This window comes from Passer domesticus, chromosome 12, assembly GCF_036417665.1.
Source record: "Passer domesticus isolate bPasDom1 chromosome 12, bPasDom1.hap1, whole genome shotgun sequence".
NCBI classification, from domain to species: domain Eukaryota; kingdom Metazoa; phylum Chordata; class Aves; order Passeriformes; family Passeridae; genus Passer; species Passer domesticus.
Window position 1 is genome coordinate 8,584,681 of NC_087485.1, and position 18,488 is coordinate 8,603,168.

General features: G+C 40.4%; 2 protein-coding genes across 4 annotated transcripts; one reads left to right on the forward strand and one right to left on the reverse strand.

The window, feature by feature from the left end:
• Positions 1-41: 41 nt before the first annotated feature.
• On the reverse strand, positions 42-4,076 carry SLC7A6OS (solute carrier family 7 member 6 opposite strand). The gene is made up of 5 exons (XM_064386804.1): positions 3,759-4,076; positions 2,714-3,091; positions 2,183-2,380; positions 1,189-1,312; positions 42-722 (listed from the first exon to the last, which is right to left on the reverse strand). The coding sequence occupies exons 1-5, from the start codon at positions 3,900-3,902 to the stop codon at positions 601-603; spliced, it is 966 nt and encodes a 321-aa protein (XP_064242874.1). The 5' UTR covers positions 3,903-4,076; the 3' UTR covers positions 42-600.
• Positions 3,963-18,488, forward strand: PRMT7 (protein arginine methyltransferase 7). 3 transcript variants are annotated; one of them, XM_064386785.1, is made up of 18 exons: positions 3,963-4,089; positions 4,606-4,775; positions 5,535-5,571; positions 6,844-6,993; positions 7,532-7,640; positions 8,323-8,435; positions 9,646-9,887; positions 10,046-10,223; positions 11,283-11,410; positions 12,207-12,369; positions 12,730-12,813; positions 13,823-13,870; positions 14,650-14,739; positions 15,337-15,498; positions 15,798-15,872; positions 16,278-16,438; positions 17,621-17,717; positions 18,277-18,488. In XM_064386785.1, the coding sequence occupies exons 2-18, from the start codon at positions 4,681-4,683 to the stop codon at positions 18,430-18,432; spliced, it is 2,088 nt and encodes a 695-aa protein (XP_064242855.1). In that variant the 5' UTR covers positions 3,963-4,089; positions 4,606-4,680; the 3' UTR covers positions 18,433-18,488. The 3 variants fall into 3 exon arrangements, with proteins under 3 accessions (XP_064242855.1, XP_064242854.1, XP_064242856.1); XM_064386784.1 differs by having other exon boundaries at positions 4,048-4,115; XM_064386786.1 differs by lacking the exon at positions 3,963-4,089 and adding an exon at positions 4,148-4,440.

Genomic DNA, 18,488 nt, shown 5'->3' on the forward strand with positions numbered 1-18,488 from the left:
GCTGTACCAACTTCTGTGATCTTTAAATGAGTAAAGAAAACTTGGTCAAAAAACAATTTTATTTACAATTTAAATTCACATTGTTCTACTCCAACAGTAAAACTACTGGGGAGAGTAATGGACAGGTCAAGGCATTTCATATGCTCAAACACTTGAGAAGAAAGTCACTTGACATTTAGGAACAAATTAAGTAGAAAGCAGTAGGGTAGGATGCCTTCCAGGACTCCCACTTGCCATCAGGGCAGACACATGGGTCTTCTTGTGAAACCTGATGTATTAGACATGACCAGAAGGGCTGCTGCCAACAGTACCTCCATATCTGTACATTTCCTGCAGGTACAAACTCTTGGGCCTGCAGCTTTGGGAAAACAGAAATAAATAAAAGGTCCCTTCAAAACCTCAACACATGCAATGGGTGGAATATTCTATTTTAAAGTATAGAGCATCTTATGGTTGGAAAAAAAATTGTGTTGTCAAGTGGCCATAGTCACACCCATCTGTTTAATATCCACCAGCTGAAGCTGGCTGCTCAGATAGTACATTCTCCTACAGCAGCAAATGTTCACTTTCAGTATGCATTTCATCCCCAAAACCAGGCTGTTAGTCAGAACCCAAATCTTCAATCTCATCATATCCAAATTCATGCAAAACCTCCTGTCGATATTTGTCCCATGTTCTTCTCCTGTAACACTGGTCCTCATCACTGAAGCTCTCTTCAGAGTCTGCAGAGAAAGCATCAACACTTCTGGATTATCCCTTATTTTTACTTAAAAAATTAAGTGAATCAGACTAGATTAAGCTTCTTGAGAAACTAACGAAGTCTGAACAACTTCTGTACGAGCTGAGGCTTGAATTGTGCTTGAAGTACTCTGGGCTAGGGACTTCAGAAGGCAGAGGCAGTGTTTCACAAGCATGTGGACCCAAGTAATGGATTCCTTCTCTAAGCAAGCAAACCTTTGCAATTTCAGCAGCCTCAATTTGACTTCTCAATTTTGTCTTTTTATAAACACTGATTTCTCTTCTAGTTCCAAGAAAGATAATCGTCCTCTACACACATTTCACCATTGTAAGAGCAGAATGCTACCCCAGCAGTTCTCAGTTAAGTTGCTTTTTTAGGGATAGCATGCAATAAAGAGGGGATGTATACATGCACAGCAGGAAAGCAAACAGCATTTACAACAGGTGTACCTTTTTCTCCATCTTCCTCAGGTAAGAATTCATCTTCTTCAGGATAATCATTACGCCAGTTATTTTCATCATTTTCATCATCTTCATCTTCATACACTTCCTCTGGACCAGGATCATCATTTACCTGCACGTCAACACAAAACATAATGCTGGGTGTCTGTGTTTATAGTGAATGTTAAGTGAGTTTTCACCCACCTGTGCAATACTGTACAGACCAGAAAAGGCCAGGAAATACATACAGATGGCAGGCAGAAGGAATTCTGCAGTGACACAGGGCACACTGCAGAAGAATTGAAGTTGTCACTGCATTCACCACAACACTTCAAATCTGCTTGAGGTGAACAATCAGTGAAGTCATACATGTATATGTTCCACTCCAGCATTTCAAAGTTCATGTCTAGCTTAATCCTACTCACTCCAGCAGTAGTGTAATAGATCAAGGAAGAGAGAAAGTAATTTCAGGCTTCTAATATACAAGTCTGTTGATCAAGGAACTATACAACACAAAACGAAACCTTACATTAAACTTCCTAACTCTACATTTACTGAAGAACAATTTATTATGAAAAAAATATCTCATATGAAGACTAAAGTCAAGTCCTCAAATACTGTAAAGGTTGTGTGTGTCACCCCTTCTTCTTTTTATTTAGTCATATTTACAATGACATTTTCATGGCTGCCTCCTAACTGCAAGCATGACATAAATTACTCAAGTTTTTTGTGTGCCAAAATTTAATTGGCAGTTTGAAACCAGACAGATTCTTCTCATTACATGAGCATCATCCCTTCAATTTTGTCATATGATGTCCAGGGATCAACCTGCAGGAATGTGGGACTGGCAGTTACAAAAGGTCTAACACAGAAGTCACTGAGCTTACATGTGGTGTCTACCTTAAAGGACTTCTTGGCATGGCAGCTTTTAAGAGCAGGACTTTAAACATCTTTTATTTGTGATCTTTCTAGTTGAGAAAGATTGTTTCTTCCACAGCCTTACCCATTCATATTCTTCTCTATAGGGCTGTACAGAAAGGATATTTTCAATCCAATCAGGGGCTGATGTTTCCTTATAGTAGATGTCATAAACATACTCATCTTCTTTGTGACCATGCTCTTTTTTACCATCTTCAGAAACATTTAAACGCTCACGGATCATCTCTACTGCATTGCAGAGAATTGCATCTGGATCAGTCTTCTGTTGAGAAAAAAAAAATTAGCATTTCCACTAAAGTCATGCAAAGTCTTATTTACAGCCAATAGTTTTCAGACGAAAAGAGAATTTGTACATCAGACCAGGGCAAAGAAAAAATAGGGTGGTACAAGCCCTTCCTTAAGCAGCAGCTCCACACACTGTTTCAACATTAGTGCCCTTAGGACCCTCATGAAACATTCCAACTTGCAATCTAGTTAAAGTTCCTATTAAATAGTGGAATACTTACAGTCCAAGAAAACTCCTACAGCAGTCTGCCCACATGTACCACTCAACAGCCACACCAAATACTTCAAGTCCAATAAGTTCACAGCTGACCTGTGTGTTTGCAGTGGTTACACTGGAATCTCCCACTGTCTCCTCTTCTTGTACAATATCGAACAGCTGGAATTTCCCACAGCAGTCTGAACTCTGATCCGCAGCACCACTCTCCTCTGGTGAAGCATCCTGCAGTGCTTCCGACTCAGACCTGTCCCCGGGGGGCGCAGCCTGGCCGAGGGCGGCAGGGGCAGCGGTGTGGGTGCAGTGGGGCCGGTGGCTGGAAATCACCCGGTACCGGTTCTCCTTCCTTCGCGCCTGCTTGGCACAACGCAGCTCCTGAAGGATTCGCTGGCTGCTTCCCGAAGAGGGGCGCAGGCTCTGAGCTGCCTTGTCCCGCGTGATGGCATCTTTAACATACTTCTGAACCGGTTCATTCTGGGAGAAAAGAACAAAAAGGAGGAGCAACATAACGATAACATCCACACAGCAAGTCATACTCATTCTTAGAAGGGATGAAGAACTGCAGTACCAATAATCTTAACAACATTCAAGTAACTTCTACTATTACTTTAAGCAACATAACAATCATAATAATCTCTTGTTATGAGGGGAGAAAAGCACAAGATATAGAACAGAAGTCCTAAGACTGTTTCAATTTGATTTTTAAACAACTTGGTACAGAATAGTTCTCCAAATGAAACCACATGCCTTTGGAAGACTGCAATGGACCTAAAGCTGGATGGCGGTTGTTATCCTTGCAGGGCTGAGCATCTCAGCAGAAATTCAAGCTTCACTCATGGACTGCTCTGTAGTTTCCAAGCGAGGAAGAGTGTCTCAGTGTAGAAAAGCGAGTGCTGGGCACAGCTTGCCGCGGGGGTCACTGCGTGCCGTGGGCCGTGGCTCTGCTCCCGCCCGGCCCGCGGCTGTCACAGCGCGGGAGGAGCCGCCGTGCCCTCGGTTACCGGCGCTGCCCGGGGCCGGGCTATCCTCCAGAGCGCCGCACCCACAGGGGAGCCCCGAAAGACCGCGAGCAGCAGCCAGACACAGCCGCTGCTTTCCGAACCCCTCCAGAAGCACCGGCTCACTCCGGCCCGCCCAGTACCTTGGAGGACACGGTGGCCACCAGCTTGAAGAGGTCGGTCTCCACGGGCTCGGCGCGGCGCCGCTTGCAGGCCAGCAGCAGCGCCTCGGCCGGCTCGGGGCCGCCGCGCTTCCGCCGCACGCGCAGCACGGCCGCGCCCGCCATGGCGCCCGCGGGAAGGGGCGGAGCGCCCGGCGCGGCTCGGGCTCGGCGGCGGAGAGGGAGCGACCGCCCTGTCCGGGACGGGACACGCGGTGCCGGGGCGGGCTCGGGCGGCGCTCGGGGCGGGCACACGCGGTGTCCGGGGCAGGCACACGCGGCATCCGGGGCGGGCGCACACGCGGTGCTCACGGTGGGCACTGGCGGTGGCCGGGGGAGGTACGCACGGCTGGCGGAGCTGCCGGCCTGGGGCTCTGAGGGGGGACGAGCCCGCAGCTTCTCGGGCGCGCTGCGCTGGGTCCGGGCGGGGCATGGCGGAGAAGGCTCTGGCCGTGCCCCATCGCAGCTCGGTCCTGAGGCGGGAAGGGCCGGGCCTGTGCCGGTCCCTCCTGTGGGGACTGCGGGAGAGGAGCCGCCGCGGCCTGACCCACTTACGGGATGCTCTTCCATGAGGATTTACTGCTGTCTTGGTTTCTTTCCTGCGCTGTGTTCTCAGCGGTTACACCTGGAGGATCTTCAGGGTCTCCTTTCACTGTAGGGCTAGGTGACAGATTTTAGCTTAAAACGTCCTTACGAAAAAAGCATAAAGTTGTCACCAGTACTTCTGGTCAAAGGCAGGTGTAGCGGGGGAAATGTACAAGAACTAAAGTGGTACTCGTGTTTACTAAAAGATTTATGGTTGGTTTGGTTTGTTTTTTTTTTTTCACAGACAGTATTTGGTGTATTATATTGAAGCAAAGCTGCACACAATACGTAAATATTACAATACAGCTTGAGATTGATCATGAAGACCTTTTGTGGAAGAGCCAATCCCACCACTGGCTCCATGGAGTGGCTGGAAGAGGGTGAGGACTATGACTACCACCAGGAGATTGCAAGGTATGCTTGGAAAAGTGGCTTGTTCCATTAAAGGACACCAAAAAATTACCAAATCCAACATTTTTTAAGGGCAGTTTGGGGGTCTGTCCTTGTAGAACTTCCAAGGGCATGAGGTGAACAGACAGTAAATGTCAGTAAATATGCCCAGTGGTGTACAGGGCAGAGCTGGCAATATAGAATGTTGTAAACCATTCTCCAAATAGTTTCCTTCTAACTTTTAAAAAATGTTTTCTGTGGGGCTGATACTGACAGTGACTGAGTTGGGACAAAATGCATTGACTAAATTGCTTTTAAATGCCAGTGCAGCATGTAACTGGCAGTTGTCTGTTCTTGCTTTTTAAGAGCTTAGTGTAATAGCCAGAGAAGGTGAGAAGATCTATTTTGCGTATTTTTGAGTAGTGCAACCCATGAAGAAATGGGAACCAAAGAAGTTTAAGTCTTAGTAAAAAAAAAGTCTGTCTTTCATTGCTCTGTATGTGTCTCAGACTCTGTGTGTGTCTGAGGTGCTACTTCACAGCTGCTTGTCCATAGGTCTGTCTGTGCCTTGGGTCCATTGCTGTGGAGAGGATTTGTGCCAGTGGTTCATGAGTTGATTTATATGCTGATGGCCAGATCACTGAAACTAAATGTAGTTTAATCCCTTAGATTAGAGAAGCAGTTTAGGTCCTCAAAGAGTGTGTCAGTTTGTGCATTTGTGGGGCACAGGGACCGGTTGCTTTGCAGAATGGAGTATTTTAGCTGGAGTATCTTTTATTGCAGGTCACGCTATGCAGATATGCTTCATGATAAGGACAGAGTAAGTACAGAAGCAAAACCCTTTTGAATGGTGGGAAAAGAGCCATTGTATTTCTCCTGAATAGCTGTCACTGTATGATTATATGCGTTTCTCTGGAAGATTAAATGATCACATTTTTGTGTTCCGTAAGGTACCAGACCTGCTCTTAGATCAACAGATGCTTTTTTACATCTGACTTCAGTGTTCTGTTGTTTACTGCAGAACATTTTTATATTCACTAGCCAATTTTGCTGTTCTGTGTTTGACATTTTTGACAGAGAGCTCATTAGATGAAATTTCAAAGGATGTAAAAGTGAAGCTGGGCTTTAGTTTTTATAGGAGTATAAGTAAAGTCTGTTTTTCTGTGGTGTTTCTACCATATGTACAGGCATGATGAAATCTTGAGTGAATAGTTAAAATATTCATTTTCCTCTAGCCATTAAGTCAGCCTTCCATCAATAATGTTTTGAAAGTTTTTTGTGGTGCCTCCACAATAAATCTGGAATTCATATTGAATTAAAACACATCAGTGGGATCAGTCATTTAATAGAGGCAGCTGGTTGTGTCTGAGTGATTAAAACAGCTACTGGAATTATATGTATCAAAGTTTTTGACTAGAATTGTTGAGAAGGGGGTCCAGCAGACCTTCCAAATGTATAATGTTCAAACGTTGTGTATTCCTTGGAAAGGCTTGATAAATCATTTGCAAAAGAATGTCTTACAGTAGGCAGTTATAAAGAAAATAAAAGTATATATATCAATCTGTATCTTGTGGCTGACAGCATTTATTTTTTCCCTGTTATTGGTGCTGGTATGCTTATAGCTCCATTTATTAACTGGTGTTTACTCTGGTAAATTCTCATGTATGAACCTTTTTGAGTAGATGAAGAGAGGAATCTAAACCAAGATACTTTAGCTCTTGTACTGCCATGGAGAGAATATGACTATTTGAGTGGTCCTACAGGGGAAAATTAATCAGAAAACCTGTAGTATCTCCCATGGATCTGATTATTATTTGCTCAGGAAAATATATCACATTTGGAAATCATACACAGCTGATTGACCAATAGTAATATAATAATAAACATTGTGATAAATATTGATGTACTTTAAATGGGCTGATTCTGCCAGGTGCAGTTGTTATTGCTGAAGATGGCTTTGGTGTGACTGGCATGAAGAGTGAATATAGGCCTTTTTCTGATTATAAACTCACAGTAAAAAGGATGCAAGATTGCTGCACACAAATTAAAAACATAAATGGATAAAATGCTGCTGATTTTTTTCTTTTCACAGAACGTGAAATACTACCAAGGTATTCGTGCTGCAGTGAGCAGAGTAAAAGAGAGAGGTGAAAAAGCAATTGTGCTGGACATAGGGACTGGCACAGGACTCCTGTCCATGATGGCAGCTTCAGCTGGGGCAGATTTCTGCTATGCCATTGAGGTGAGCATTGCTTAGGGGTTGCACATATTCAACATGTTCTTTGTGATGCTGTTATTTTCAGGCTATGTACTATCTCTGTTATTTTTGTTCTGAATGAAATAGAAATTCTCTTCACAATTACACTGTTAATACAAGCAGGTTTCTGGCATACTTCAGTGCTGGGTGTTTTGGTTTCATTGACATAGTGTCTTGAGTATGTGTAAGTCTTTAGGGGCTTCTGTTGATGCAAGTGTAGATACCTTTATTTGTACAAAGAAATTAATTTGTTTAACATAAATGCTGCAGTATTAATGTGTATTCTTGTGTTTCAAAAGTTAAATTGGAGTAGCTTTTGGAGGCAGCTGATAACTAACAGTGAAGCTCTGAATTTTTCAAGTGAGCCTCATTGCCTTCTTTCATGGTAGTGAATTTCAAACATAGGAAAAGATAAGATGTTAATCTTTTTTGGGAACTAAATATATTGCATTGTGTTGGTGCCTTTCCATTTTTGAAAGCTGACTTGAGGGGAACCATTTTGTTGCACTCTTGCTGTTCACAGGTGTTCAAACCCATGGCTAATGCTGCTGTGAAGATAGTGGAGAAAAATGGTTTTTCTGACAAGATCAAAATAATCAACAAGCATTCCACTGAAGTCACAGTTGGCCCAGGTGAGAAGAATAGGCTAGACTTAAAAAAAATAGGCAAGTACCTGAAAACCATAAAGGACTAGGTCTTATTCTTTAACACTTCTTACTTACATACTCTGACATTTACTTACTTACACTAAACATTTTTTTAATTAAAACAAGTGCATCAAGAACACTGAGGGAGCTGGGGTGGGTTCATCTCTACAGCTGTCTGAAAGGAGGTTGTAACCAGGTGAGGGTTGGCCTCTTCTCCTGGGTGACAAGTGACAGGATGACAGGAAATGGCCTCAAATTGTGCCAGGGAATGTTTAGACTGGAGAGTAGGAAAATTTCTTTTCACTGGAAGGGTTGTAAAGCACTGAAAAGACTGCTTAGGGAAAGGGTAGAGTCAGCATCCCTGGAAGTGTTCAGAAACGTGTGGATGTGGCACATGAGGACCTGGGTTAGTGGTGAACATGGTGATGGTGCTGGGTTAGTGGTTGGACTTGATCTTAAAGGTCTTCTCCAACCTTAAGGATACATTCTAGAAAGTGTCCTGGTAATATCTCAGCAGCCATTTGTATTTCAAATGGAAAATAATTTCCAATCTTCAGCAGACTCAAACAGGAATAAGTTTTTTTAATTCTTTGTGTATTCAGAATAGCATCTTCTTGAATGATTTATGCAAAGATATAACGTTACAATGTTAATTTGTGTATTTTAGATGGAGATATGCAGTGTCGGGCAAACATCCTGGTAACAGAATTATTTGATACAGAGCTGATTGGAGAAGGAGCTTTACCAACTTATGAGCATGCACACAAATATCTTGTACAGGTAAGAAAACAGGGAGTGTGTCACAGCTATCATTAGAGAAATTCTTCTGCCTTTTTTTTCAGTAGGATAGAGATTATACAGAACTTAGGCTCCTATATCCCTTGGTAAATACACCATCAGCTCTGCTAGCTTCTTATTCAGTCAATAATTTACTAAATTTATTCCTAGAATAAAGCTATTTGAGTTCATACTGTAAGTCACAGCCTCTGAAATTACACCTAGTTGCTTTGTGTTGAAACCAATAACTTGCTGGTTAAGAAATGCCTTTCAGAAAGGCATCCAATTCTGATTTGAAGCTCTCCTTAATAACAACTTTATCCCAAAATAAAAACAAAAAATTAAAATACTCTTAAGTTTAATGAGCTTTACCTCCCAGGCATTGGTTCATTTTTGGCTGGTTTTTTTTTTCATTGTGCTCTTACTACTCCCTATGCATTTTGCATGTGAAAATATTTTAAACGCTGTATTTAAATAATATCCTTTCTTTTGGACTTATAATATATGATTATAATTTTGTGGCTTTCTCTTTTACATTTTCTAATATTTTCCCTTAATTAAAATGTGGATGGCAGAACTTCATTTAGGTTTCCATGTTTCCATTCACCAGTTTAAAAGATGCAGTTTAATAGCACTCCATACCTTTGTACTGCTCTCCATATAGAACTCTAAATTGCAATTTGTCTTTTTTCTGTAAAAGCATTGTTTTTAGGCTTCATGGCTCTTAGTTAATAGTGGGATTTTTAGGACAACTTTTATGTTTTCCACTCTTTAAACATGGATACAAAGTTATCCTTGCATAAATATTTGAGCCATTATTTTTCTTATTTTCTCATTACGATCAGCAACTCTCTTGCATTGTTGATAGCTTCGTAGTTTTCTGCCCTGAGAAGCTCAGGCTAGATCTCATATTTCAGAACAAGAATGGAAATGCAAGTTTAATTGAGTCTAGTAAACTGATAATGTTGCATGGTCAATGAAGTAATCTGGCCTTGCTGAACCCACTGAACAGGATAGATACATGTATTCTATTTCACAAATTGCTCTGATGTTGCAAAGTCTCTGAAATAATTTGTATTTTAGATTTCAAAGCTCCCAGTCCCAGAAAATTAACTTTTCTTTAAATGGGTTTGCATTTCAATTGATTTAATTCTCACTTATGTTAATAAGTGAAGCTTGTTGAATGTGTTCACCCTTTGTTTTGAACACTCAGGAGGGATGTGAGGCAGTGCCTCACAGGGCAACAGTGTATGTCCAGTTAGTGGAATCCAGAAGAATGTGGTCCTGGAAGAAACTGTTTCCTGTTCATGTTGAAGCAGAGGATGGTGAAAAAATACTTGTTCCACCTTCAGAAGTGGAGAACTGTCCAGGTCTTCCTTCTGTTTGTGATATCCAACTGAACCAGATGCCTTCAAATGACTTCAGTACCCTTAGTGATGTGGTGAAAATGTTCAGGTAAGGGAGACATTGTTTTGTTCAAAACAAAGTTATCCTGTTATGCCTTTCATATAAGCTGTGTATTGAGTTTAAGAAAGTGGTGAGAATTTCTGAAGAATTCTTTTTACAATTCTCTTTCTAATATTTCTTTTTACAATTTTCATGCTTCTCTGCAGTGTGGATTTCAGTAAGCCAGTGCAGAGTGCTTCTACCTGCTATAAAGTGCAGCTGGAGCCTGTGAAATCTGGCAAGGCACAAATTGTACTTTCCTGGTGGGATATTGACATGGACCCCTCTGGGATGATAAATTGCACAATGGCTCCCTACTGGGTAAAACCCACTTCTGCTTTGCAGGTAACATACTGAGCCTTCAGATACCATTGTCAGAGGACTGAGCAAGTCTTTGGAGTACTGGGGGTTTAAGCAGCTCTGCCTTAAATTGCTTAGGAACTTTGTTAATATTTAATGTATTGGAATATGCTAAATAAGCAAATTGTAGACATTTTAGCTATGGTATATGCCCATTTTAGGTTTTCTTTAATGTTAAACATTAAGGGTCATCTTTTATGTAAAGCTTCAAGACTGAAGCTGTCCTTCCAGATATTGTTATTTCTTTTACATTCAAGAAATAAACATTTCCATATCTGTTTCCTTAAATGTCCCTATCTCTGCTTAAATGTTAGTCTGTGGTTTGCTTCCTTGTAGTTCTTCTATTAAATTTCCAAGTAAATGTTAGTTCATGGTAGTATACTTATACTCATTAAAAAAGAGGCTGTGTAGGAAAGTGCTGGATTGATACAGATAGTTACAGAAATACTATCACTGTTAAGTCAGATTCCTGTGGCTTTTTTGTGAATGAATTTACCAGTAGGATGAACTTAGTCAAAAGGAAGTTAGAAAATGATTGTAGCATGTTTGAGAATAAAATTTGAAATTACCAAATTGGAGTCAGGTTAGAGTGACTGATCAGAATAGGATATTTGCAATGCAAAATCCAGCTTTTTAAAACACAAAGTAGTTGTGCTGTGATCAGAGTGACACTAAGTGATATAATTCTGGGTACATGAGGCTGTCAGAAGTTTGATACAGGTTTCTAATACAAGTTAACTGTGGAGGGTAAACAGCATTGATAAATGCAATGCAATTTTGGGTTGTTTTTCATTTGGTTGCAATAGAAGCTTGGCCAGTGGGCAAGCCAATGGTCTCAGGCTTATTCTGTTGCAAGAAATCAATACTATTCAATATGTGATATTGGTCTTTATTCAGCCTTGCTAAATTGAACAAGGTTCTTTAAATTAATAATGTGTTTTCAAAATTGTGCCCATTCTTCCTAATTGATTTCCTACTATTTGTTTACTTTCCATTGCCATTTATGAGTGAGTTCCTGAGGTTTTGTGTATTAACCCTTTTCAGTGGAGGGATCACTGGATGCAGTGTGTTTATTTTCTTCCACGTGAGGAGCCAGTTCTGCAGGGTGAGAAGTTGTACCTGACTGCCTGTCGTGATGAGTACTCTGTGTGGTACAACCTGCAGAAAGCCAGGTAACAATCTGTGTGTGGAAAAGGCTGCTCTCTTACTCCAAACTGGAGCATTTGCTGCTCTTAGAGCATCTCCCTTTGTAGAAGAGCAAGATTAGAACCTAAAGAGTAGAAAAATGTTAAAGGCTGCTTCACGGGCAATGCACAGGTGGAAAATACATATTATGCTTAAAAACTCAGTTGGACTGCAAGTTTCTGCCTTGTACCTGGTTGCATTCTCTGACAAAGAAGCATAAAACAATCATAGTTGATTCCTGGAAAGCCTAAAATGCAGCACAGCTGAAGTGGCATACTGGTAAAGAAGTGAAATAATTGCCATTCCATTTTCTATTTTCCTAGTCTGCACTGTCTTTTTGAGATTGCTGCCTTTTACTCAAATTAAAAAGAGCTTAATCATGTTGGTTGTAATGACAATAGCAGCAAACATTTTTAAAACCAGTGCTAGCTTTAAAATGTCTGAATCTGCTGTGCCTTTTTTACTTAGGAATCCAAAATCCAAACAAGTAACTGTTTGCTAAAAGGGCAAAGCCTAAAGTACCTAACCATCACAGTCAGTGGTAAAGTGGGGGATGGTTCTTGGTTTTATCTTTTAAAGAAGGTTAAATCTCCTTTTGACCTCTCTTCATTTGGAAATGCAGAGTTGCAGAAATGTCTCTGGAGAACCAGTAACTTGGAAAAAGTGACAGCAGAGTTCGTATTCATTACTGTGCATTTCAGCCTTTCAAAATGCATCAATGTGCCTGCTTGCAAAAACATCTTACTGATGCTGTGGTTGATACTACATTGAAATTTCTTCCAGAGAAGGGGAGAATAGAGCAGATGAAGAGGAGCATACAACAGATGCCTGTGTCCTGGAGAGTCCTGTCTGTAGGTGTCGTGCCCACCTGCTTTGGAACAGGCCCCGCTTTGGGGAGCTGAATGATCAGAGCCGAACACGCCAGTACATCAAGGCCTTGAGGAAAGTGAGTGCTGCTGCCTGCAGCTTCTATTGCCTTCTCTGAGGCATGCACATCCTGCTGTATTTATGGAATTTGTTGGTCCCCTGCAAAGGACTTTGCTCACAAAGTGTATTTTTCTTCCATCAGCAGATAGAAGTTATAATTTTGTCTTGAGAACCTTGGTATTAATTTGTAGAATTTGTAGTAGCTCTCTGTGTTTGTCAGATGTAATATTGGTAGTTGAATAAAGACATCCATTACATTTTTGAGCAAACTTTTTCAGACCTAAGCCAAGGGCATTACATGAGAATTTTTTTACAGTTATTTGATATGAAAACTTTTCCATCTGGAAAAAGAATAACAGTGACTATTTGTTTTCTGTAGGTTCTGAAAACAGATAGTGTTTGTCTTTGTATCAGTGATGGCAGTCTGCTGCCTGTGCTGGCTCATTATCTTGGAGCAAAGCAGGTACAGTATTTTGTCCTGTTTTTCAGATCTTTGCATTTTAGCTTGGTATTTTTCTCTCATGTAGTTCATTTCCAGCTCATTATTTACCTATTTGCAGTGCCTCTTCATGGACAAGTGAGGAATAGGCTCACATTGTGTTGAAGGGGAGGTTAAATTCATCTCTGGTGAAGCTGAAGTCTAGGAAGATAATAATTACCAGACTGGACATGTACCAATGTGCAGTTTTGAGGGAAAGTGCTGTTCCTCATTCCCCATTGCTTCCTGTTTGCCATCTTGTATCTTGTTTTTTTTTGAAAACACTCTATGGACCTAAATGTGTGGGAGGATATTTTTCCTTTGTGTTTGCAATTCCATAATTGCATTTATTACCTAGTCTGGAGTGGAAGATCTGTAAGAGCTGAGTAGGAAGCAGTAAGAGAATTGGGTCTGTGTGTAACTGAGAGCTGCCTGGCTGTCTCACACACATAAATGCCCTACTTGATGGGGGCTCTTTAAACTAAAATCTCTTAGAGCTGAACTGATTATCTGGGAATGTGTAATGTAATATATTCCTGAGAAATGTAGCATATTGCCTAACAATTCATCAATTTTGGATAAAAACTAATTTTTTTTCTTACTGCAAAAGGCATCTAAACACTTTCCAGCTGATAGGAAATATTAAGCAGTATTTACAATTTGGCACACTGGTGATACACTTTCATTTGTTCATGAGTAAATATGTGCTTAGGACAAATGTTAATATGCTGTATGCAACTTAAAAATGAAAAATAAGTATTGGCATTCTGTTGGGGATTTTTTTTTTTCTTGTATAGCTGTAAAAACAGAAGTATTTAACCTGTACTTTTGGGGGGTGTTTTGTTGTTAAAAAACTTCATTGTAGTGGGAATATATGCATGGTTCTTATGAACTGTGCTCACTAGGGCATCAAAATGTTGCTTCATTCTTCAGTTACATATGCTTTTAATTAAAAACTGTAAAGCTAGTTTGACTAACTGTGTATTTTCATTAGGTGTATACATTAGAAAACTCTGGTGTGTCCTGTTCTGTCATGGAAAAAGTGAGTATTCCATGTTCTGTTAAAGCTGGATCTCTCCTTTGCAGAGGCCTCTTGGCTTGTCTGCCTGAGCTGCTGCTCTGCTGCTGCCATTGCCTTGGTGACGAAAGCCAGGCTGTTTGCTTCTGAGGGTTAGTGAGAGCATCCCAAAGCTTGCACCAGTCTCACCTGGCAAGCAGCATGCAGCAGTTCTGTCTCCCAGCTGGGAGAGGTGGGAATGCCTGCTCTGCTGTTTGCTCTGCCTTGGGGAAGGGCACAAAGGCTCTGCCAGTGCAGGAGAGGCAGCTGGTGCCTGAGGGTGACTGGAAGCAGCTCCCTGGGGTCATCACTGGGCTGTGGCTCCTTTAGTTGGTACTGGGTGTTTGAAAAACATCTGGCTCAGCCTGTGGCTCAGAAGTGCAAAACCAGGAATGGTGGGCAAGGGAGGACTGGAACCTGGTCTCAAAGAAAAGCCAAATATGCAGAGTATTCATAGGTGATGTGATTCTTACCTTTCTTGACTATCCTTCTCATATGCTTCAAAGTACAAACAAATGAAGGTGAGGCAACTTTTGTGTTATCTGCCTTTTTAGATAGATAAGGGCACATGCCTTAGTTCTCTAGATGTGACATGTTGGCTCTAGGTGCATGCAGCCTCAAGAATAGACTTGTATCATCCTCCTGAGTTATGGCAGGCAGTTTCATTAAACTGGGGCTTTTTTCTAATTTATTTTCAATAAAATTGTTATTTTGGTCTTAACTGTGACTTTTCATAAAGACAGTGTGTTACTTTTTGATTTTAGTTTTTTAAAGCAAATCATCTTGAAGATAAAATTAAAATAATAGAAGCTCGTCCTGAGTTGCTGAAGCCTTCTCATTTGGAGGATAAAAAGGTATGTTATGGTTGTCCATTATACTGAATTTCAGGGGTTGATAGGGAGCAGAAGGTAAAAATGAATTCTAACCACAATGAATTCTGTTATATCCTAATTAATCTAAAACTAAAATAGTTCAGACCATGTGTCACTGAAACTAAAGGAGACTGAAGAATGTGGGAGGGTTGTTGCTTTGTTTTTGAAGGGTCTGACTTTCCCTGCTGCATAATTGCCCCAGTAGTTAAGGCAGTTTAACTGGTTCTACAAGGCTGTAACTCTTCCACAGGCCACTCAAGAAGATTGGAATCTATTTGGAAGTAATAACATACTTCAAAACTTCAAAATTCTGTGACTCATTACAAAGCCTTCCAAACTCAAACTCAGTATTTTCACACAAACTTTGTTGCAGGGAAATTCAATTTAAAATGTAGCTAAACCCACAGAACAATGTCCAGTGTGCTGTACTTGCAGTGTACAGTAATTAAATCCCTATGGAGCAGTCTAGATGATTTCACTTAATATATTGCACTGGCAGCTATTGGAAGATCTATAGTGTGTGTTGTGAGTTGTTGTTCTTGATTATAATGTTTTTTATCTCTTCCCTCCTTTGCCAAGATTTCTGTCCTTGTGGGAGAGCCGTTTTTCACAACAAGTTTGTTGCCATGGCATAACCTGTATTTCTGGTATGCCAGGACAGCTGTGAGCACTCACCTTGCCAGCAATGTCACTGTCCTACCTCAGTCTGCTTCTTTGCATATGATGATTGTGGAGTTCCAGGTGAGATTGTTCAGATATTTACACAAATCCACGTAAAACTGAAGTACTCTACAACTTACTGCATCTTCATACTGTCCAGTATGTTCTGTACTTACCACCTGAGAGAAGAATATTTGATATCTTGAAGGGTGAATTTCGCTACTTCAGCCATCTCTTGTCAGCAGATTAACTCAAGTAATTTTGCCATGTAAAATAAAAGGGTTGCATGTTTTATGATACTTACTTAGATTAGAAATTAGTGAACTGTGTTTTCCCATTCCCTTTGATAAAGCCAAACAAAATGCTGTTGTTTCTTACAGGACTTATGGAGAATCCGGAGTCCATGTGGCATCTGTGAAGGTTTTGATGTCCGGACTATGGATGATATGATTAAAGTAAGAAAATTAGCTTCATCACAGGTCTTTGCAAAATAAAAATTCTATTCAGCTTAATAAAGTATTTAGTGACTGTTGAAAAACTTGTGTATTAGGCAGAACACCATTGTTTGAGATTCGTTTGTATCAGTTTCTAGAGCTTTGCTCTAGATCAATTTGGAGGAGTACAGGCAGTTGTAGAGTGGAATTCATGTTGAGGGAAAAGAAAATTTCAATGCATTGCATTTTGAAAGTGCCCATTTCTGTTTCAGGGCTGAGAGCCCCAGTCACAGCATTTGGTTTCATGCATGAAGGACATTTTCTCCCTTGTGACTAAGTGCAGTCCTGCCCTCTTGCAGCTTTATTTCTTGAATACTATGGGTTTGCATTTCTGTTGTTTTCGGTTAATTTTATTGCTTTTTTCAGGATTCTCTGAATTTTAGGGAATCCAAGGAAGCAGAACCTCACCCGCTGTGGGAATATCCCTGCAAGTCACTCTCAGAGCCCCAGGAAGTTTTGACATTTGACTTCACAAAGACTGTGCCACAGCACTGTCTCAGCACAGAGGGCTCAGTGAAGCTCTTAAGGTCAGTTTTCTCACTGCAATAAATATTCTTGCCATCATCCATTTCTTTACCTCCCAGTCAAGCTTCTTAGAGGAGTTTAGAGCTCCTTTAAGCGTGTTACACTTAACTGGTGCAAATGTACTTGGCAGTTTTTAATAATGTGACCTAAGATTATTGTGGAAGTTGCTCTGACACAAGCTTCCTGTGGATATTCACAGTAGGCTATAACAATATTAAAATAATGTTTGCTATTATTAGATTAGATAATATGCCTCTGTTTAAAAAATAACATTTTAATTGCTTTCACCATGATTTAAAATTTAAATAGATTAATTTATAGTTTAGAGAAAACAAAATATTACCTGTTTTTTTAGTGTTTCTGTTTTTTGCTTACTCCTGAGTTCTTGCAGAAAAAGCTTCTACTTAGCTTGTCAAATTTATTGTGCTTAAGAATTAATAACTTATTAAGTTTAATAGCTTTAAAATTATATGCTAGTAGCATATAATTGTTGTATATATGTTAATAGCTTTTAATGTATATGATATTCTTCCTTCTAACTATAATCCTGGCAGTCTTTATATTTTGCCACATCTTCTGAGATACTTTCCTCTATAACTGTGGGTTGTACTTAATTCTGTTCAAACTTGAAATGCTGTTAATTTAAAAATGAGAAAGTTTTCTTTTTTAACTATCTAGAGCATACATAACTCAATGTTTCTCATTAAACCAAATTCAGGCTTTCAAAGACTGCAGAGCCATCTGTGTGGGGTCTCTGTGCCTTTGCAGCAGTTTTGTTTACAGGCAGCACAGTGCAATGACCTCTGCTTTTTGTGGAGCAGGCACTTGAAGTGACACAGTGTGAGTGGTAAATATTTCCTCTGAATTCAGAGTCAGTGGAAACTGGGGTCTCTAAAGGAAGCTCTCAGCGTATGCTGTGTAATTCATGCCATGTTGTTCAGTGCTGGTTAAGGGGCTGTGCTGCTGAGCAGATGTAGTTGTGACATGTTCTCTTCCTTGCCTTTTTTTGGATTTCATATCTGCAAATACTTTAAAGTTTCTGCCCCCAACTACCAACTCAGTCAGCTGTTCAGCTTTCTTTCAAGGAAGGAAGTTGTTCATGCTTTTGCAGCTCTGACTTAAACACTAGTGCAGTGTTTAAGCTGCCAGGATTGTGACAGGTTTTATCCTGCATCTCTCCCCAGGAAAGGCAAGAGCCATGCAGCAGTTCTGTGGATGGAATATCATCTTACTGCTGATATCTCAGTTAGTACAGGACTGGTGCGACTGTCCAATGAAAAGGTATATCTTCATTTTAATTCATTATGTCACAGTCTGTAGGATTGCAGAGGGTCTCTGCTGGCCATGCTTGGGTTGTGTAGTACCCCTTCTCACACTGTTTGAGCACTGTGTCATCAGAATTACTAAAAATATCTGTTCATGTTTTTGTGGGGAGCAGGGGATGTACCTTAAAATGGGAGAGTCTAATTTACATCCAAATGTTCCCTAGTTTGGGATCATATTCAGAATTTAAATGGCATGCTAGGTCAAAGCAGATTTTTTTCATACAAATAACTTCAGTTTAACAAAAGCAAAAATTTGGAGGGGAAGGAGTAAATATTTTTAGTACTCTATCTCAGTATTCTTTGACCAAATCCATTTTTAAGTCAGTGACTTCAGTGTGGGGTGTAGCAGATGGTATTTCAAGTTATGTGTTCCATAGTGGAGTGGATGGCAGTGTAAATGATAACTGTTGATCATTGATCTCAGCTGGGAGCAAGAACTCTTACTGCACTGTTAGTGTATAATAATAATAATATTGTAGATTTTGACTGCTTTCACTTTTAACTCTCTCCTATAGGGAAACTGTGAATGGAATCCCCACTGCAAGCAAGCTGTTTATTTCTTCAGCTCTGTTATTGAATCAGAAATTCTGTCAGACCCTACTGCTGTCACATATGCTATAAATTTTGACACAAAGACAGGAGAGATTGCCATGGATTTTCAGCTATTATAAAATACTTCCTCCTGCTCATATTCCTAAATTATAATAAACATAGAGTATTTCCCCTT